This window comes from Phoenix dactylifera, chromosome 1 (genome assembly GCF_009389715.1).
Source record: "Phoenix dactylifera cultivar Barhee BC4 chromosome 1, palm_55x_up_171113_PBpolish2nd_filt_p, whole genome shotgun sequence".
Classification (NCBI taxonomy): Eukaryota; Viridiplantae; Streptophyta; class Magnoliopsida; order Arecales; family Arecaceae; genus Phoenix; species Phoenix dactylifera.
In genome coordinates this window covers 3,775,297-3,797,885 of record NC_052392.1, presented here as the reverse complement: position 1 = coordinate 3,797,885, position 22,589 = coordinate 3,775,297, and the positions used below count along the sequence as shown (strand labels likewise).

The window sequence follows — 22,589 nt, the reverse complement described above, 5'->3', positions numbered from 1 at the left end:
ACTCCCATGCAAACAACATGGAGGTCTAACCTTCTCATGCTCTCCAGCTGGCTCTTCTCATGGACCCCTAGAATTTGACAGCATATCATTCATGATGACCAATAAAGTAATGACAAGGGCATATCCCTTTTGTAGGTTTGTATTGCCAGTTATATTCACACAAAAAGTTGTGTAGGTCCACAAGTATTGGACTAGAAATTAACTCAAGAATCAAGCCAACCCTTCCCTTGGTACTGCATCAATTTCTATTAGTGTCACCGACCTTATATCGCAAGATAAAATTCTCAAGTAATATCAAGCTCCTTGTAGCATTATTCCCATTCGCAACTGACACAACTACCATAATGCCAGCTATACGTTCACTTCTGTAGAAATGTTTCCATAACCATAGGGTCCCCAGCCGGAGTTAGCGAATGGAGGTGAATTCATACTAAAATCTTAATGACAACAACGTACAAAATCTTTACCCGACCCGATCTAATATCGAATCAATATCTCTTGACCTGTACCGATCAATAGATCATTTCAGGCCATCCTCTTGAGTCTAATCTAATATATTTTATGGGACTCAATTTCAAATAAGCCTAACCCAATCTATCAACAATGATCTAAACAATTAGCACCAAGAAAGTCATCCAAAAAATTGTCATCCAAAATCATAATTCGACCCGATGTAAAGTAGTTTAAAGCTCCGATCATCCTACCAACCCTAACTTAAAAACTCTCGTCCCAAACCCAGTCCAAAATATATAAGGTTGGGTCCGATTTCGAACTTCAGTAAGATTAGTTTTTGCCACATCTATGATAAAGATGATGATTTTAAATAAGATGGTATTTTAGTTGTTTTATAATTCTCATTTTTTTTAAAAAAGAAAATATATGATTGGGGGACAGCTGATGCTAATGCATCCGGAGATCCCGGGAAAATGTTCCATCCCATTCTTCTTGTGTCTGCATTTATTGGTCGAGCGCTGCTCTGTTTGCATGGATCCGTGTGCTCAGTGTTTTGTTGCACAAAGAGCCCTTTCTTGATGTGGACCGTGCAAAATTTCACATGGAATGAGAGCAAAGGTGTAATCAAATTATTAGCAGGTTTGTACCAATGTATATATGCATGATTGGCAATTTCCTGCTACTTTGGCTGTATTTGTGGTTACCATCTTTTTCATGGCCTGCTGGATTTTGGTCACCCATACTTGTTTTGTTTGGTTCAAGTAGATCTCCACAACTACAAACTTCAATCATGAAAGGAGAGCCAGAGATTTATCAAGCTAAGTCGACCTTTAGATTCGAAACCAAACTGACCTCTAGATCCCACCAATGCTAGCAAACTCGAACAAGCTTGTACATGGATGGAGCAGAAGAAGAAGAAGACAGGCTTATCGGCTAATCTAAAGTCAATCAACTTGAGTAGCTTATTCTTGGTGTTTCGCTTTGGCTGCGATGTTTTCGAAAACTAGGATAAGAGAAAAACCAGCTGAAAAATGAGTTAGGGCAGGATTTGTAACCGAGTTATTGGAATTGCTCAGATTCTATATGACTTTGGTGTGTATATATATATATAAGTAACTAAAATGCAATGCCTGTAGAAACTTTCTATTCGAAGCAAGGGCTAGTTTAATTTATTTATCATTAGCTATGCCACCAATAAATCTATCCTTCATACGGTCTTCATTTTGTTTGCATGGCATGTTAAGCGACCGCCGATTGTAATTAATTGTCATTAGCTAATAGCTATGCTACCAGTCCATGAAAAGTTGCCAGGAAACCCTGAAATTAGCCTAAGTAACATGACGCAAGAGTTTCACTGAAATCAGCATCTGATTGTGGCTTTGATCTCTGAAGGTAAGAAAAAAATTTAAAAAGAGAAAGCCGTTCCATAATGTTGTGTTGATACCATGTGTTTGTACAGTATATGTACGGCTAGTTGCATTCATGCATCTGGCCACATGTCTTGGTCTTAGTATCTACCTTCATATAGAACATAGTCGAGGAGACATAATTGAGTACGGTGTACTTTTTTATAGAGCATCCTGTTCCCTAACTACAGAGCTAGTTTGCCTCTCAGTCACCCTATTATAGTGTTTGTCTATTTAACCTAATTCAAACATTGATGGACTTAAATCATGATTTCTGCTATGTTTATACAATATATTGAAAGGCTTCACTATTCTATTCATGTTTCGCTAGTGGCTACGTGATCTCGAGTTCAATTTGATTGTGTCGAGACAGCTATATGGTAAAAAGAATGTATTTATGATAAGACCCACAGATGACTAACTTGAGAGATGAAACTTATAATTTAAGATAGTAGAGATATTAACATAGCTTATTTAGTGTGCAATGGGGGAACCCATCTCAAATATTAGTGAGGCCTTGGAGATGGGTTCGATTCCATTGTGTAAGCACAAGCAAGGAAGCATCATGAGTCATGACACTGAACAGAGGAGTTTAATTCTGACCACATAACCTGAAGCCATCAGTCTGCACCTCCCATGGCTTCCATGTCCTTAGCTGCATCAAGGCATGTCACATGCTAGAACATGTTATTGCTATTGCAGTATAGTTTCCTCCATTTATGGGCAGGCCTCCACTTGGATAAGGATGATTTGTGTGTAGAGGTTGCATGATTACAAGTTTTGACATATCCATTAAAATGGTAAATGGATGTCCATGCATGAGATTCTTGAATGCTACAGTGCATCCAAGGCATAAAGTTGATACTTATGGCTCCTCTTGTTTCTTGTCAATCTAGGTTGTCATTTTGCATCCAAGATTGCCATGATGGACACGCACCTTGCTGCAAGAATCCAGATGAGCTGAAAGTGATAAGTGCATCAAAGCCAGGTGGAAGAGAAATGAATGCGCATTAAAATCTTGGGGATGAAATGAGGGGCATTAAGTCATTTTAGAATTTGTAGCTCTTCGAAATATCTCGATGGGGGACAGATCGATACCATCAAAACCCTAGAAACAAGAACTTGACGAAAGTTTTGGTCCCAATGTTTGTATGTCTATATCACTTGAAAGCTGCTAGATGTTACACAGATCCACAAACATTGTGTCTGAATCTGAAAACAGCTCTTTCTTGATATGGACTGCACATTCAATTGCAATGGCCAAGAATTCGAAAGAAGATGACGCATATTTCATACCATGTGCAGGTCGTTTTTATTTACTATATGTTTGCATATCTATAACCAGGTGCAAGTCAAATCCAATCATAGAAGGTGATCTTTTCAGTGTTTGAACTGCTGTAAGCTGACCATCAGTTTGTTGGTCAAATGACATTTGAGAATCCTTTTACAACATTTGAGATCTACCACACTACTGCGCTTTAGCAGTATCACTCTGATGGATATAAATCATAACAAGGACAGTGATTAGTGGACCCATAAGCAATACTTCTTTAATAATTCAAATATATATAGTTGCTGTTCTTATTTACAAGCAAACAAATAAAAGATTTTATCTTCATTTACCTCTACATGCTTAGTTGAATGCATAAAGACCATGTATGTGCAATAAGACCAAGCGCAAGAGGGTGTTTGCTTTAAGGGATGCTTGTCGATTTCTAATTTCTACCTTGATGAAATATCAAAATTATTTGTATATGAGATATTTAACCATCCAATCATGTTTTTTGTGAAATTTTGGAGTTAAAGTTGACTTGGTAACAATAAATATCAACTCGAGGAAGATGCAAGTTGAACCGGTCAACTTTGGAGTCCAAAATGATGACTTTTGAGGAGCCCCTTGGTGCTCATGGATTCCAACAAGGTTGCTAATGGATAGAGCTGAAGACAGGCATTGTCACCTAATTGAAGTGCAACCCATGTGGCCTCCTCTCAATGCATTGTTTTGCAAATAATCACTTCCTATACATCTACAGTGCAAGAGACTAAAAATTTGATACCTAGTTATGACAAATACATAGGAAAGATCGATCCACCTTGGCAAAAAAATTTCACATTTTTACAATGACTTAGTCCGGTTCGAGACATGCCGTTAAAATCGATCTACCTCGGCAAATTTTTTTTTACATTTTTACAACGACTTAAGTCCGATTCAAGATACGCTGTTTGTCATCGAAGGCGTCGAGATTGAATCAAGCAGGGGGTGGAACACCAATTGATTCTTTCACCACTTTGTGGTCTCCCCACAAGTGATCCAACTAAAACATACCTAGCTACGCTCAAAGAGCAGCAGCACAATAACATGACTCCAAGCTAGGTTGATCAAGAAAATAACTAATAATAAACAAAAAAAAAACTAAGCGGCCTGTGACGACGCACGTGAAGAGGTATATATAAATCCGAGGGGAAGGGGAAGGAAGCAACATCCTTGAAAGAGAGAGAGAGAGAGAGAGAGAGAGAGAGAGAGAGAGAGAGGGTTTAATACCACCCTCTCTTTATTCAAACCCATTTCTTCGTTTTCGTCGATCGAAGAAATCAGGGAGGTATTACGATCAAGTTTTCTGTTATCTTTTACTTTCTTTTAATCCGAATCTTTCTTTTGGTGAATCATTAAAAAAATGGAGCACTTGGGGGGAGATTGATCAGATCGATACCTCTTTGCTTGCGATTTCTAATCGGAGATCTCTGAAAGCTTTGAATCCTCGCTGATCCGATTTATATCTCTGGCTCTCGATCTTGGGATATATTGTCGATGTTTTTCTCAGGGATTCTGCTTGTTTTTCTGGATTCTTGCAGGAGATTTCAGGCTTCGGATCCGATGCCGATCCGGAATCACGAGGTCAAGGAGGAACGAGGGAGGAAGCGGAAGCGGGGGAGCAGCGGCAGCGAGGGCACGCCCTCGCCGCCCCGACGGTGGCGGACCGACGCCGAGCGCCGGATCTACTCGTCCAAGCTCCTTGAAGCGCTCCGGCGCCTCCGCCGAACGTCGCCGGCCTCGCCGCTGCGGACTCGGGCCGTCCGGGAGGCGGCGGACCGCGCGACGGCGGCCGCGGCGAGGGGCCGGACGCGGTGGAGCCGCGCGATCCTCTCCGGCAGCCGCTCGCTCCGCCTCAAGTCCCGCCGGCGTCCAGGGGTCGCCGCTGCCTCCAGCCGGCCGAGAAAGGTTGCGGCGCTGGCGATGCCGGAGAGGAGGAGATCGTCGGCGCCGGATATCCGGCGGAGGGTGAGGGTTCTGGGGCGACTGGTACCGGGATGCCGGAAGGCGTCGTTTCCGACGCTTCTAGAAGAGACTTCGGATTATATCGCGGCTCTCCAGATGCAAGTCCGAGCCATGAGCGAGCTAGCCGAGATGCTCTCCGGTTCCGGTCGATCGGCTCGGCTCGTCGGCGACCACCCAAGCTGATCGGCCGGCGTACGGAGCGCTCTCCCTATTTCGTTTTATTATTTTTCATAATTATCTTAGTTTAATCTTTTTCCTTCCGTTGTATTTTATTGTATATTGCGTTTTTCTTTCTTTTTTTCTTTTCCCTCCTAACTTCTCACTTTGGTTTGATTTCTCGCGGCCCGGGAGCGGCCTGAGTTAAGACAGACTCAGGACGAATGTAATTCGATACCTTCGTGCATATATATATTTTCCCGGAGACTAAAAAAATTCAATACGGCAGTCTTACTTGGATCATGGATGCTATTTTATCTACTTATATTTTTCTGGGGTCTAAAGTTTAATTTTCTCCATCTGAATTCGAGTCTAATAAGTTTCTTTATTTCGGTAGCTACTTTTATTTGCTTTTGTTCATTGTTTCCACAGCTAAACAGGAAAGATTGCCGTGTTCAGTGCTTTTATGCCTGCTGCTCTACTACAGGATTTTCTGAGAAGTTGCCGATTTTATGAAGCAAAACCAGGCTGAGGCCACTCTCTTTGGTTGCCTACTCTTCCCCATATGTTGTCTCTAATTATGTTGTTCCTTAGGCTGATTAATTGTTGTCAACATTTTCTACAGACATAGAGGATGGAAGTTTTACAAAGGAATTACAAAAGGCAAAAAAAAAAACTGACTATAAGATGTTTTTTTTTCTTATAGTAAAATATAACTAATTAACTTCATCTCATATGAAGGAATGTGGTCCAATTGGATTGAGATCATGACACAGCTACAACCATATACATATAGATTACACCATCCCACTGGCTAACTAATCTCTCCATCCCCTTCTCCTTCTTGATTTGATATAGGCGATTTCGGACTCGAGGAACATATAGCTACATTCCGATCATATCTTATGGAGCCAGGCGTTGCATGTATATTTTTACCAATCATCATGTGGAAGTTCATGCGGGCATGTGTTTAGTTTTATATCGAAGATTTTGGATATTTATACAAGGCTAAGAAATTCACACATCATCATTAAATCTCTCTGTCCTTGTTTTGAGGAAGTGAGCTTTTGGACGAGACAACTACACGAAGGCCCTGTTGTTGGGATTTCCTGGCCGTCCGATGGCCTGATGTGGAAGGGCCTGATGGGACACAGGATGTCGGTATACTCATGTAGGTGGTGGACCAGCACATGAGTGGGGTGGTGAGACAAGCCACGTGTGATCTTGCTCGATTTGACGATTAAATATTCTCCCAGCTGAGACCCGACGTGGTGGGAGATACCCTGTCCGGTGCGCCTCCGACATCCGCCGTTAGATCCGCTGGATTTTACACGTGGATGGATGTGCACGATTAATAAATGATAGGGCACCACATATTCTTTGAATTAGATCCTTCCATATGGTAAGAGCGTAGTGGCAAAGGATACCAAATTGGACCAGCAATAGCTTCAAAATAAAATGGAGACCAACTACAGAGAGAGAGAGAGAGAGACCTGATCCTATGTTCAAGCCAAAACTCAACAAAGGTATCAAATGTGTTGAGCTAGTATGTGATGTTTCTTCCAAGAGGTGAGAGTTTTGTTTTTTTCAAGTTTACTTAAAAAAGTCTTTTAATAAATAGTCTTCATATAAAATTAGATGATAAGTTGCATGCATAAGATCTAATTGTTTGCTCCTAGTGGTCACTGTGATTTTTCTCTGTAAGAAAAAGGATCTACCAAATAATAAAGTAGTAAAATAGATCGAAGAAGCAACAATAAAAAACTCTTGAATTCAAAAATAAATAAATAAAAATTTGATACCCATTACCATGGCTAGATATTTTGGGGGACTTCTTGAACCTGACCACAAAAGTGTTAACATTAGAGTTTTACAAATGATAAATAAAGGATATTCTCCATAATATGCTAGTATTTTGGTTTGGTGCAAATCTGAAAAATAATTGGAAGAATAAAGAATAGTCTCTACAATATGCCTCTTAATTGGATACGATGTCTGACTGATCTTGATGTCGATTCTTTCTAATCTATCTAGACATTATAGCTATTAATCTCCAAAATTATTTTCTAATTTGTAGCACTTTTCTAAAACTGGCTAGGTATAAATCCAATATCGAAGCCTTTTGCTTCTTTAACCAGCCTTTGACATGCATTCATTGTAGTAGATATCAACCAAGTCTATGGCATGTTCATCAGCATCCCATGTAAAGTGAATTTATTTAAGATCTACTAACAATTTCTACTAACAATTTTCATTATTTCGTGCATCCAATTAAAGATCTAATCCTTAGGACAAAAAAGATGTCACCTTCCTAAGATGAAAATACTTCTATATTTTTCTTGTCAAATTTTACCATCAAATCATAAGAAGGCTTATTAATTATCGATCATGCTGTCAGTTATATCATTGGCTAGTTGGAATTTTGTGAGATTAGTCAAATAGTTGGGTTTCTCTCCAGTTTGGAATTGAAATGGAGAGGTCTGATCATTCAATCATCATTATCTGTGCCTTCTTTGACGGTCATGATTGATTGGGTTCTATGTAGAACTTGGATAAAACACTAGCAGTGATAAGGAGAGTGGATCTCTAGCCTCACCCAAACTGGAGAGGATCTAGACTCATAATCAAAACATGTTTGCAACCACCAAGAGGAAATTAGGTTTTCAGAGGAATAAACTTTTGAGGAAATTAAGGTTTCCAATTAATAAATCAGGCATCCAATCATCATGACTTTGAATGAACTATGGTAGCATTTCAATACACTTAACTGGAACATTTAGTTATGAAGTGACAAGGCCTTAAGGAAGTTCATGCTCAATTGTGAGGTTCTGCACATGCCACTCATATCGCGTCGACAACAATGAGAAAACCATGATTTCACATAGCCAACCATGCAAAAAAATACAAAATTTCATGTTGTGATGTACATGATCAACCTAGAGCCAACCACGTGTTACTATCGATCGAAATCAACGGACTCTAGGGCATGGCCCGCTTAAAGTCGGCAATGTTATGTAATGCAATTGAACACGGTGGACATTTTCGCAGAGTTAGGCACCATTTCTTGGTCACCCCCTGAGAAGCTGAGCCAACCTGAAGTGGAATACAAGAGTAACTAAAGCATAATCCACTAGTCCAATTTTACCCAATTTGTTCAAGTAAGGCACATGTCTAAGGAAGTGCATTTTTACTCTTCTAGGGAATTGATTGAGCCTTGTAGTTGTAAGGGGCTCTCCTGGATGGTTAATATCCAGCAGCTAAGGCCATCAGTCTTCTTGCACCAAAATTCCAAATAGCTTTTCTGAAAGAAATCAATGTGTACATCAGTGGAAGCTGTCACCTTTTCCTGATAAATAGGGATGCATGGTCCATCTTTAGTGCTGAAGAGGTTGAAAATGCTGTTGTTAGTGATAGAAATTAGGGTTGGATCTCTCTCAAAACAAATGATTATGCTTTGGCTTGCTGAGGGAAGGAATAGGCCAATATGAGACAGCATTCATACCCATAAGAAGAAAGCCAAAGTGCCAATAATTTAGTGGCTGACTGCTCCTTGCGGCAGAATTTTCTGTGTCTACTAGTGATAGTGCTCATCATTGATGTTTCTCTTGAGTGACTTTTTGTTTGGTTGCTTGGTTTTGGTAACATAGCTTTGGAATAACTAAATCCATCATTCATCATGGCATCTCCTAAAGAGAATTATCTGCCTTATATTTGAGATCAACTATTTGCCTTATGATTCAAATACTTGTGTCTTGTTGATTTTTTTCAACCACTGATATCCCATAAGGTTTCTTGTAGTTTATATCTAGGCTTTTGAGCTGATGTCATGATTTTCCATGAGATGTTGAAAAGTCACTGTTCTTATGGCAAAAGAAAGAGCCGTTTTCGGATCCTATATGGTGCAAATTTTGCCAGTACAATGTTGGATGGCTACCATATCATCTGATCACGGAGATAGATGGCAATCAAACAGGGCATTGCATGTCATACGTCTTATTTGATAGCTACCATCTTCGTGATTAGGTGATGTGGAGTTTGAATCCATTATGTATCAATGATCATTTAAGACACTTCTCTAGACATTATCCTCTTTTTGTCTTGCCGTATGATTTTCATAAGAATGACCTTGTTCTTTTGTTTATTATCAGAGTACTGGTTTTTAAAATAGTTGAAATTTTTTGCCTTGTTTAGATGGGAGCATATGAATATTGGGAAAATAACATTGGTAGGAGAAATGTGCGGGAGAGTATTCCGTATCTTAATAAATAAAAAGAAAAATTATAGAGATACTTCTTTAAGTTTGGGCTATTTATATTTAGAACTCAAAAGTTTAAAAAATGTCGATTGGCAATTAGCCACCAAACTTTCAAATTTATTGCAATATGGTTAAGCCGTCTACTTTCATTACAAAATGTTATCATGTGAGGTCACTTAATAACTAAACATTTGTAAAATTTCAAAAATACCCTTTGCACTAACTTAGCAAGGGACTCTGGTTTTGGCGTGAGCTGAAAGGGAGAGCTTTAAGATTTGTGTAGGTGGATAAATGACATAAGATGAAGAGCTTTGAGATTTGTGTAGATGGATGGATGATAGAGGATGGAACGATTTGAGATATGTATAGGCAGATGAATGACAAGGGACAGAATACTTTGAGATCTGTATGAGCGGACGAATAACAGAAGACGAAATATTTTGAGATATGTACAAGTAAATAAACGAGGATGGAGCACTTTGAGATCTGTGCGCAAATAGATGACAAAAATGGAGTGCTCTAAGATCCGTGCAAGCGGATGAATAGTGAAGGGTAGAGTGCTTTGAGATTCGTGCAAGTGGCTGATGATGGAGAATAGAGGGTTTTGAGATATGTGTAGGCAGATGAATGATAGAGGATGAAGCGCTTCAAGATCTATGCGAGTAGATGAATTTCAGGGATGGTGCGCTTTGAAATCACCTGAAAGCCACCATCCGGCCTCTCTAAATCAAGGGTATTTTGTTTTTGTTTTTACTCCATTAGTGGTGTGAGGATCCATATAGATAGCTGGGATACATTGCAATAAAAATAAAGTTTTGATGGCCAATTAAAACTTTTTAAACTTTTAGTGTCTAAGTATAATCGATACAAATTTGAAGAGGTGTCTTTATAATTTTTTGAGCAAATTACAAAAACCCTCTTGAGGTTTACGTTTAACACACTTATATCCACTAATTTGTAAAATCTACATTTACACTCAGTTAAATTAACGACAGTAGTAATCCATTTATCTTATATGAAAAATTAAAATTGTCCCTACATGATGAGTAAATTACAAAAAGCCTCATAAGATTAGGAGTAAATTATATTTACATCCAATAGTTTGAAAAATCTACACTTATCTTTCTGAGGTTTGTTTTTATCCAACACTTTAATCCATAACTTAACAGAATATTAGCCAAACCATTAACTTAAATGGGACTAAATGCCGCATCAGAAAAAATTTAAAAAATGACCAAACTCTTACCTTAAGTGATATAACATCCACCCAAGGAGGAGCACAACCATAAGGCACCATGGGTCTGAGTTTGCTCTTGATGAATTATCAGAAAAGAGCCATATGCCAAGAGAAAAACAATCTAGATCTCTCAAGCAGGTGGATGCCTTTAAAATTTTTTGTTGCAGGAAACTATCATCTAGAGTTTGTCGCTTGAGCTAGCCTATTTATGGTCCAAGCAAGACTATAGAACTGCAACTGATGCAACCTCCAAAAAGAAGAGTTCTCATGCACATATTTAGTTGGATCCTTTTGATGATAGGTTGTTAGAGCTATTATAACTCCATATATAGATATAGAAATTCTCATTCATAGCGACAATGTTAGAGAATCATGTCTACAATATTGGACAAATAGATACTCGTCGTCGGATGTCGGTTGAAAAGAGAGCTTGTTGTTGGTTGTTCGTCGAGAAAGGACACTCGTGGTGGAGTGGTGAAGCAGAAATGAACTCCTAGCCGCTTAATCTCGGAGAGAAGAAGACTCTTGAAATGTAATACTTCGAAGAGTTCTGAGAGTCGGAAAAGTAAAAGAAGAGCCTATTTTCTTATAGAGGTTTTGACTTTTTACAATAAATAAATGGTTTTTCAAGCATTATCAATTTAAGTGGGTGTAAGTATAGGTTTTTATAAATATTGGATATGAGTGTGATAAACATAAACCTCATGAAGATTTTTAAAAGGTTATTTTTGTTATTTTTAAAAATTTTTCTGTCGTGGCATTTGGGTCTCATTAAAAGTTAACGATTTGATTAATATTCTGTTAAGTTATGGATTGAAGTATTGGATAAAAATAAACCTCAGGAGGGTAAGTATAGGTTTTTTATATTATTGAGTGTAAGTGTAATTTACTTCTAATCTCAAGGTAGTTTTTGTAATTTACTCTATTTTTTAAAATAAAAATGCTTCTTCCCACAAAGTCTAAGGATATCCATTGCTTGCAACAAACCCAACAAAAGAACTTCGCGGGATGAAATAAGGCAGCTCTAAAGGTACTAGCCGTGGAATTAAGAATTACTAACTAGTATATATCATTAGGATGCCAACTTAGTCTTAGGTCATGTGACCTAATAGCGAGGTACTGTGCTTTGCCACATAGTGCAGTTGATGTCATGATTGAGCCTATCTGATGTAACTTGGCGTGTCACTTTTTGTTACAACCATAGAATAGATCCAAGGCACTTATCCTTCACATGCAACATGGACCAAGTGCACATGGTGGCTAAGAAGCATTGTTAAACCTTTTGATCATTAGATTCTTTATATTGGTATGAACATGGATACCAAGTACTGTTTTTCATGTAAATCACTGCATCTTGTGGGAAGGAAATTATCAAATATCCTTGCGTTTATCCACCTAACCAATGTTAATTGTCAAAGATGCTTGCTTAATCATGCATTTATTAAGTCTCTGATCGAAATGAGGTCAAACAACACATGTGAATCCATCACTCCAATAGCTAGATCTCCTCCATTCTTCCCATTAAACAATTCAAAGACAGAAGTTGCGTGTCTACAAAGCATGCAATGCTAGCTCTCTCCGGCAGACACGCATTGTAATGTAATCCTTCCCCTTAAAACGAGTGCCTTCTCATAATCCTACCATCCTTATCCCAATTCTAAGAAGGTTATGGTATTCCTACTCCCTTGTCGCTACATGCATTGACAAGCATGCAAGCCTAAGCATAAGATATCTTTTAAGTGGAGGCTATAATGAGCTCCCTGTGGGGAAACACAAGCCCAGTTGTCTAACCACCATGCCATCCCTCCTTGTTCCACCTTGCTAAAGTGGACCCTCTTGCCACTTCTATTTGAGCTGGAATGGTGGTGGTATGAAGACCCAGGTCCACATCACAATACACTGAATGTGAAAGGGAGAAGGAATAATCCAGGGTGTTGTAATGAGGAGAAAAGAGAAAAATGAAAGGGAAAGAGAAGAGTCTAGGATTAGGAGAGGGGGTAGGAGTGGAAAGCAAGAAGGAACCATGTGGGTGCATGTGCATTGAGCTAGGAGAACATGACTTTTGCTACAAGTGAGCCCTTTTCATGCCACCTTCCTCCCTCCTTCCCTATGGCTATGATCAGTCCCATGCACATATGGTGTTTTTGGGTCACTTCTCCTTGTTCTCAATATATATATATATATATATATATACAAGGGTCTTCTCCCCTTCCCAAAGCCAAATCTCTCTCTCTGACGCCATTGTTGTCTCTCACCTAGCAACCAAGGTTCTGGAAAAGGAAAACAAAGTCTTATTCAAAACCTTGTACCCATGGTAGCCTCTCTGCATTCCCTCCTTTTAGCTCTCAACTCCAATGGCATGACCGCGAGGTGGGTTGGAGCAAACCGGTTGCAAACTGGATCGCTCTTGATGAAAGCCATGCAGCGCCATGCACTAAGAAGAAGGAAGAGGATGGCAAGGACTGAGAGGATTGGTGGCGGCACCGTTGCATGGGCGAGAAGGCAGATGATATGGAAGAAGAAACGGGTCCTTCTAGAAGGTTCTAGAAAGCCCGCGAGCTGCATCGAGAGGAAGATCAGGAAGCTCCAACGTCTCCTGCCGAATGGTGAGACGTCGGAGTCCATGGGGCTTGAAGGGCTCCTTCGTGAGGCAGCAGACTACATCATGTGCCTACAAATGCAAGTGAAGGTGATGCAGATCATGGTTACTGTGCTGTCACCAGAGGATTCTGGCGTCTAATCCTCTTTTGAAATTACAGAAGCCCAGACAAGAATTGCTACTCTATTCTTCATATATATATATATATATATATATAATTTTTCTTGTCTCCATGACATTGTTACTGTAGGTTTTGCGGTTCCAATTTGTAAGGTGGTATCTAAAGAGATGTGTAATATTGCATTTCATTCATATCAAGCTGGAAATGTTTCATTAATATTTTGTTAATATGTAGACAGTCCATGTATTTCATATTACATGGATTGCAATGTCAGCTTTGATCTCTCTCTCTCTCTCCCTCTCTCTCTCTCTCTGCAGCTGTCTTAGAATCAGATCATTGATAAACTCTATATACAAAGAAAAAAAGATCAGCAATTATCACTCTATATATGTTCCAACGACAGGAGACGCCAATTGGAGCTTGTATGGGAGCAAAGGGGTGCAAGTCACAATGAAATAAATGTTACTGGGTAAAAATGTACCAAGGTATCAACCTTAAGGCCAACCATTGGAAATAAAAAAATATGTATTCCTAGATCTTAACATGGTAAGGTATGGACCTGAGAGAATTGGATCTGATAGATAGCAATGATATAATCGTTTGGAATATGTTATTTTGATGATTAGATTCAACTCTACCCATTCGCAGACTTGGCAAAGACTACTACTACATCAACTTGGGCTAGGTCATTCAGCACTCTCATACACTTAAATCAGGTTTCATAAGCAAAATTAAGCCTCACTTATAAGACTCACTTATATTCATTTCCACTCTTTTTGTATGCTTCATTAACTCAATGGAGTCGGTCTCCCTAACACCATCTGTGAAAATGCTTTAAAATCTCTGACGGGGGGATGTGGTGAGCAATTTGGGCCTCCTCAGTTGATCGTTTGTTGGGTGGGCCCACAAGGTAATTGGGCTAATTGCAACTGGGTAATACTGCAACTGGGCACTATTGCTCAATCCAGAACAAAGATCCAGAACAAAGGGGATGTATTACTTTGCAAAAATAAAAAAAAAAATTCTTGCAAAATCAATAACTAAAATAGATATTTCATGCAAAAATCAAACCTTCTGAGAAAAGGAAAAAAACTCACTGCTGAAGTATCCATGCGATGCCGGCTAATCTAAAGCAAATAAATATGTAAATTAGGCGACTTTGCACAAATTTGTACGGCATTTTTTTTCTAAAATTAATGATTTAAATGATTTTAGTACGAATACACATATCCAAAAAAAATCAAAAAATAGTAAATTATGGAGTACTCTAAGCAGTTTCTTTTTCCAACCCACAGGGCCCCCACGGAGTGATTGGCTACACAGAAGGTCACTCAGTCCGCGGCCTTATTAGCCTCTCTGTAAACGTGCTTGGCCTAGAACGTCACACTGCCACTAACCATGGCCCGAATATCTCGAAGCAAGGGGTGGCACCCATCCACACCATCAGTGCCTTCCGATCCAACGATCACTGTAGCTGAATCACCCTCAAGCATAACTGCTCTAACCCGCAATACGGTGCCACCCACACCGTCGGTGCCTTCCTGGATCCAACGATCATTGTAGCCAAATTACCTTCAAGTATAACTGCTCTAACCCACAACATGGTGCCATCCACACCATTGGTGCCTTTTTAGATCCAACGATCACTGTAGCCGAATCACCCTCAAACATAACTGCTCCAACTCGCACCATGTGCCGAGCATAGCACAAACTGACCCATGTCACTCTCAGTTTAGCCTTCGAGATCGAGATGTCGAAGATCTGGTACCCACTAGCAATAACTACTCTGGAGTTCAGATCTCTGATAACGAAGTCAGCACTTCAGCATATCTCCTTTTGCCACCATCTAACATGTACTCATTGAAGTTGATGTTGAAAAAACTCGAGGATGGGCTCCTTTATGAAAACTGAACAAGCCTCCACTCAGATGAGGCATGCGTGGAACTACCTCAGCCATGAGTGATTGCCTCTAGTGCACTTCGTTCAAGCCCAACCATTTGTACCGCATATTGAACGGCCTAGATTCACAGTCTGCTGTTTTCGTCTAACATCAACTCGGCGTATTACCATTCGTTTCGCCGACTCTATGTCAAATTAATTACCATGGTACCGCCGATCGAATGATCCAGATTTTCCGATCTTGATCACAAAAAGCTTCCACAAAATTCTTTATCGCGTAGCGGACTCACACGGTCCCCTGCTTCCAGTTCTCGGGAAAGAAACCCTCGAGACCCGAGAGAGAGGGAGAGAGAGGCCTAAGAGGAACTGGGCGAGTCATCTCGATTACTTGTTCGTCTCTCTCTTGTCCCCTCTTCTCCTCGTTAATGGCGGCTTCTACTTCTTCCTCCTCCCCCGGCGTCGCGGAGCGGAGGGGCATCCCGGCCGCTTCCTTCGTGGATGACGTGGAGACCTATCTCAAGCAATCCGGCCTCGATGTCAACTCCTCCCTCGCCTTCCTCCAAGAAAGGTCCGTCTTTTCCTAATCCTCATCCTTCCCCCGATCGATCTGCTCTATCGATTTCTCTTCAATCATTAAAGAATCAAGTTGGTTTACATCTTTCGATCTAGGTTTTACAAGTTCTTGGTCTTGGATTTCTCTAAGAATCTCTGTTTTTCCTTTCTTATTAAGCTGATTGGATAACTAGCTTCTGTTGCTTTTCTTTGATCTGTCTTAAATCTTTGAGTGGTTCTTGTTATGTTTCTCCTTGGTTATTCTGGATTTCAGAAGTTTATTTTCGTATGACAGTGTTTGGTGGAAATTTCTTCTCAATAAGGTAAATGCTTTAATTTCCACTAATGATAAATGGAATGCTGAGACGTGCAAGTTGTTTTTATCAAGTTTCATTATTTCTGCATGATATTCAATTAGGCTTACCGTAAAAGGATGCAGCAAGATCCTCAAAGGAAAAGAAAATGATGGAGGAAGTTTGTTGATATGGGATTGAATGGTGGGTTTTGGAACACTGATTTCTCTCTCATTATTTACTTAAATTTTGTGTTGCTTTAAATTTTGGCGATATGAAATCACCACATACACTTCATATGCTAAAGTTTGGTACGTATTATTTGTTGTAAGGGCAATCTTGGTGATGCGGATTTCAAACTTTAGTGTATGGAGAGTTTTGGATAGCTAAGGAGAGGGGTTGTCTTAAACACTTGGGTGTGGGTTTCTCTACAAGGTTTTTCTCCTCTCTTTTAGAAGGGATTACTTTCAGGACTCATGCGGTTCACAGGAAGAGGAGGGAGGAAAGTGGGGTGAACGGGAAAATGGAGAAATGCCTTATGTTTGGTAGGAGTTTTTTAAAGGAGAGAGATGGGAGAGTAGCTTTCCCATAGGAATAAAATTTTCATATTTATGGGAAAGAAAAACCCATGTGGGACATGGACAAGTCCAATTCCCACTGGCTGGGAACTGGGGTAATTTTTAGGGTTTCTCTCAAGGTTCTTGGGATTCCTTCATTGTATTTTTCGGGGTTATGGGCGAGTATTGTGAAGCAGTGCTTGTTCTTGCATGGGTGTGAGAAGATGTTGAGGGCAGGTTTCACCATTACTTGTAGAGAAGGAGTGTTAAACCTCTCTTGATGTAATCTCTTCATCTTGATAATGGATTCACACTTGCCGGCTTGCCTATGGACATAGTCCTTTGTGGGTGAACCATGTAAATTGCTGTGTTGCATTGTTGTGCTTGTTTTGGTTTCCACATCTCATACCTTCTTGCAATGGAACACCTATGTGGTGCACTTTGATTGTTGGTGTTGCATTCCTAGGAGAGTGTTGGACATTAGCAATTGAAGTGGGGCTAGTGGGGGCTGACTACAACAATTGCTGACATCTTAAAATATCAAACCTTAATCTGCAAGGACACTATTCCTTACAAATTTCTGCTGTTTCATGTTGGACTTGGATGATGTATGGAAAGGGTGAAAGCTCTAAGATTGAAAAGCTTGCTAAATGCAAGCAAGATCCTCATTATCACTGTTCATAGAGTTTATAATTGTAGTGTGCACCAAAAGAAATGTCTTTAGTGCATACATTCAAAGGTTTTTTGGTGCCATGTCCTAATAAAAGATACCTCTATGTTCATGAAACCTGGTTTGACTTATAGGAACCTTCTTTTGCTGTATCACCTAAGATGGTTGATGTGCTGAAAAACAAAAACAATATTACACTACATTTCAGAACTGCATGGGCATAAACAGTTACTGATAAAAAGAAAACGCTATAATCTTTTTTTTTTGCTTATTTTTTTTTCTAGATCAGGTATCTTCACAGAGGAACCCCTCTCCTTTCATTTTTAATTGGCAGTAAATTATTATGGATAAAAGTGGCAAATGCTGCTTGAAGTAAGTTATCTCAGTTGTCCTCTGGAGTATTCAACCGATTTTCTGCTATCTGGTTTTTTTTTTTTTTTTCTTCCGCTATGACTTTTTAGATGACACTTCTATCTTTTATCTGAGATACTGCAGAAAAAGCATTGCCTAATACCAAACATAACATTTTAGTTGTGTTTCAGATATATCTTGTCTTCCACAGTTCCAAAGCAAAGCTGTAAATGGTAATGCATGCTTATGGGGTAGAATCATGCTTCTTTCATAGTTTCATAATCTTTTTTAAACGATGTGTAATTACAACTTCAGTTAACTATAGTATCAACTCTCAAGATTTTAAAGGATAGGCTATAAATTTATAATAATATTTCTCTGAATAAAGTATAATTCTTTTCATGTTTTTCTTGTTTCTTTCTTTGATCAATGCATGGTTTATTATGAAGAATAAATCAATACTCTGATATGTCCTTATTATGTCGTTAGATTGGCTTTTTCACAACCTTTTCCCCCCCTCCAGGCTTCAGCAGTACAAGATTGTGGAAATGAAACTTCTAGCACAGCAAAGGGATCTTCAGGTGCTTTTCTCTTCTTTGGCTTCTTTCTACATGAAAATTGTTGATGTGAATGCTTTGAATCAACTTATACTGTGCTTACCTGTGGGAACATTTGTGACTTATCTTATGTTTGCAAGCTCAATTCAGGGTTCCCCTTAATCTTTTAGATTGACAGCACTTACCTTTAAGTTAATCCATTATATAGATATATGATTTGTGATGGTCATCAGATAATACTTTCTTCAAAATAAAAAAAAATTCTGTTATTCTTGGTGTCACTGAGAGCCAGCTGAGTTGAGGCTTTGCCAGGAATAAGTGACTTAATCCCATCATGACATCTTTATTGATGATTTATTTTGATGAAAACTTCTGTGCAACAATTGGAAGTGATTTCTTTCCTTTATTACTACAGGCTAAAATCCCTGATATTGAGAAGTGTTTAGATATTGTCGCCACTCTACAAGCTAAGAAGGGTACTGGTGAGGTTCGTTTCAGAAATTTTGAATTTTTTCTTCCATATTTATGTTAGAATTCTGTTGTTGAGATGGAAGCATTCCAGAAAATTTAATTGTTATATCATCAAGCCTGTTTCTGGCTGATATTATTTTTTTTGGGATGAGGATGCATTTGATTTGCACATAATGAAATAATCTCTTCTCTTATAATCTGATTTCAAAAGTTTGTCAAAAACATCAATGTTATGTGAAATGCCATCATGGCATCCATTTCAAGAGGAATCCTTGTTTATTTGACATCCATTTATAGACTTAATTTTGTAATAGGTTTATACTTTTGTCAACTTGGGTTGTTGTTGTGATTTTACACAAAAGCCAATACATTGCCTGCAATTGTTGAATGTTCTATGGAAGCCTGTCCAGACTGTTTGTATCTTTGTTTGACATGATATTGCTCTTTTCTGTTTATAATTTGTGAGACAGATCGTGGTATGCTGTACTGATCGGTACCGGTGCATACCGGATGTACCATACCGGTACCAAACCAGTACGCAATATGGGGGCCAGATTGAGTATTGGTACGGCAAACCAACCGCCATATAGGACGTACCGACACTGTACCAGGATGTTGCCGGTATGGGGTCCGGTACCGAGATGGCAAAGATACTTGTAGGATGTTTACTTCATGTCATATGAGCATTCTAGCGTACCTCTCACTGCACCCTATTGTTTATTTTATCCTCCTGAAATGTCAGTTGATTGTTTTATAGTTTGTTTTACATCTGCTGAATCTTTAAATTTGTGATCCATGGAGGTTCATTGTAGGTACAGTTCTCCAAGTACATATTGGCCAGTTGTGGTATGAAATGTTTCTGCCATGTCATTTCACATTGGCTGATTTAATCTGAAACTGTCTAGACCTGAAGAATTGAGTTATTAAAAGATATAAATGAAAAAAAAAGCTAGCAAACATGATTTATGTGGAACTTAATGAAAATACCTTATGCTTGGAAGAGCAAACTATTGCAGCAAAACATTTTATTTAGCACACTTTCCATTATTTACTGCTTTATCATGAACAGATGCATATAAATGTCCAAATACAAACTTCAGTTACCATTTAAAACTTGTCCATGTAACTTTGGATCAATCGTTATGCCAAATGAAACTTTAGTTCATGAAACTTGGTAGGAGGATAACATTTTCTTTCAAATGAAGCTTTAGATCATGGCCCAATCCTCATACCAAATGTGATGATCCCAAGCTAAAAAACCAAAAGGCAATGTAACCATATCATATTATTCTTTGAACTTAATGTTAAGTTTCTTTTTTTGTTAAAAAAACTATTTCTTTTTTTAAGATACGAACATAGAGGTCAAAGAAGCTTCAATGATGGCATAAAGTACCAGTTCCTAAAGTGGCATTTTCACTACCTGATGTACCATGATGTATAGGAAGGTTGAAACTGTTGGTGCAAGATGTTACAGGATATCTTCTCATGTTGAACCGCATCACCCTTGACTTCAATGCATCATTAACTTGACTCCTTATCCGTAAATGGCTAATTCTCCACTATATTTGACTATTTGCCAGTGGCTGAATCAAGAGAACAATAGAATTTCATCACCCTGAATCCTGTGATTGGAAAGCTGTGTGACATTTCATGCTTATTAATGTACGAAATATTTGAAGGAATCTAGGTCACTAAGGTCGCACTACCCGCCTGCTCTTGAGTTGGCTGAGAGGAATTCGTTCTTTCAGTCCGTACGAGTGTTTTATGATAAGGGTGTGCTACACAAAGTAAATAGAAATCCTTTCTCTCCCGATGAACCTCCATAAAGAAAGATTTATTATTTGAAGAGCCAACCGAGATACTTTTCTTGAAGTGAGCCATCCATAATTATTGACACTTTCCTCTAATGATTATCTGTTAAGTTCTATTATCCAACTTGGGAATGTCATGGGCTTGATATTAATTCATAGCCTTAAGACCAGATATTTTTAATATTAAATGATAATTGTGTCCTGGTTCTCATGATTGTCTTGATGTAGTAAAAAGAGACATGGCTTCATTTGTGGCAAATTACTCTGGGGAGTTCTCTAGACTAGTGTGACGGAGCTGCCTAGAGCGCTCCGTGACTTATTACTTTTTGACTTTTTTGAAGGTATTCACACTAGAATTGTGTGAGTTATCTGTTGTAGCAAAAAAAAATGAAGAAACATAAACACAATGCTGCTTATATTTAACCAATTTCCTGTCACTTCTCATGATTATTTGATACATGAGAATCTCGTCAATATGTTGACAAAGTATTCATTTCATGACCCTTTCATCACTCATATATTACTTGAAGCTTAATCTCATACAATTGGTCTCCTAAATGCTCTATGCAGGCATTGATTACTGATTTTGAGGTATCTGAGGGCATTTATTCACGAGCAAGAATAGAGGATACTGATTCAGTGTGCCTTTGGTTGGGAGCAAATGTCATGCTAGAGTATTCTTGTGAAGAGGTTGGTTCAAAGGATCTTGTATATGGTTCCATTCACATGCATTTTTATGACTTTTTAGATCTAGAATTAAAGAACCTAGTTTGGTGCTGACCCTTATGTTTTCTTTAAGGCCAAGGCCCTTCTACAAAAGAACTTAGAAAATGCTAAAGCCAGTTTAGAAGTCCTTGTTGCTGATTTGCAGTTCTTGAGGGATCAAGTGACCATTACTCAGGTAGCACCTGTTCAATTATATTTCTTCTTTCTTTCATAAATTCATGTTTCTTCCTTGTCTCCCTAGTGAATCTATGCAGAAACAAATGTCATTGATTTTTGTTTACCAATTTCTACATATTATTTTGTGATGATATGAAATTATGTTTATGCAGGTTACCGTCGCTCGAGTGTATAACTGGGATGTTCATCAGAGAAAGAGTAGACAAGCTGCAAAGGAAACTTGATTTTCTAGTAGCTCCTTGTTATTGAAGTGGCTCTTGATTGATTATGTTATCTAGTTGGTCATTTCTTTCCTGTCACAGTTTTGGATTCGGGTTCTTTTTGTTAGTTTTGGTTATGTTGTTGTGAGGAAATTGCATCTTAAAAAAATTTCTGCTGATTGTCTATGTCAATCTGAGATATACACAATTCGAAGTTTTAAGAATCTCCTGCATGCTTTCATCAGATTACAGTCAATGTTTGCTATCAGAAAGAAATATGAGAAACACAACATGTAATGCCATCTGAGCTCCAAGGATGGAGGGCACATTCATCCTGTGGACCCTAACTTTACCAATGAAGGATAATAGCAAGCATCATTGTGCTTGTTCAGGCTTAATTGACCCCAACTAGTTTGGGATTAAGGCTAGCTTAGTATTTATTTGGGCTCAACTACCCTTGCACGGTTTGAGACCATGACTTTATCTAGCCATGGCAGATGATTGGTATGATATGAGATGTTAATTTTTCCTCCATTACAAGGCGTGCTCTTTCCTTTTGTTAGTTCTAGTATTTCCAATTATATGACTGTGTTATCTGTGGGCATTTTGCTTGGAACACTTCTACTTTTCAAGGGTTCTATCATGGTATTCTAACTAATAATTTGGTGTTCCTACAGCCAGCAATTTTCATTTCCAAGTCCAAGTATATAGAGGCCATCTAGTGCATCTTCCAACCCTTAACTTGACTTCAGCACATTGTCCTAGAGCATATGCATTGTTGTCCATATAGTTCTATAAAAAAATATTCTCTTGCACTGTCG

The 22,589-nt window shown here is 38.8% G+C and overlaps 3 protein-coding genes across 3 annotated transcripts; all 3 read left to right on the top strand.

Annotated features, from left to right (window-relative positions):
* Nucleotides 1-4,354: 4,354 nt before the first annotated feature.
* LOC103708514 (transcription factor bHLH148-like) lies at nt 4,355-5,595 on the top strand. The gene is made up of 2 exons (XM_039124241.1): nt 4,355-4,459; nt 4,713-5,595. Exon 2 carries the CDS (start codon nt 4,735-4,737, stop codon nt 5,317-5,319), a length of 585 nt encoding a protein of 194 aa, XP_038980169.1. The 5' UTR covers nt 4,355-4,459; nt 4,713-4,734; the 3' UTR covers nt 5,320-5,595.
* Nucleotides 5,596-12,978: 7,383 nt separating this feature from the next.
* On the top strand, nt 12,979-13,720 carry LOC103708530 (transcription factor UPBEAT1). Its single transcript, XM_008793489.2, has one exon. It carries the CDS (start codon nt 13,096-13,098, stop codon nt 13,522-13,524), a length of 429 nt encoding a protein of 142 aa, XP_008791711.1. The 5' UTR covers nt 12,979-13,095; the 3' UTR covers nt 13,525-13,720.
* Nucleotides 13,721-15,683: 1,963 nt separating this feature from the next.
* LOC103708512 (probable prefoldin subunit 3) lies at nt 15,684-22,016 on the top strand. Its single transcript, XM_008793472.3, has 6 exons — nt 15,684-15,971; nt 18,350-18,407; nt 18,799-18,870; nt 21,236-21,355; nt 21,465-21,566; nt 21,721-22,016. Exons 1-6 carry the CDS (start codon nt 15,829-15,831, stop codon nt 21,790-21,792), a joined length of 567 nt encoding a protein of 188 aa, XP_008791694.2. The 5' UTR covers nt 15,684-15,828; the 3' UTR covers nt 21,793-22,016.
* The last annotated feature ends 573 nt before the right edge of the window (nt 22,017-22,589 follow it).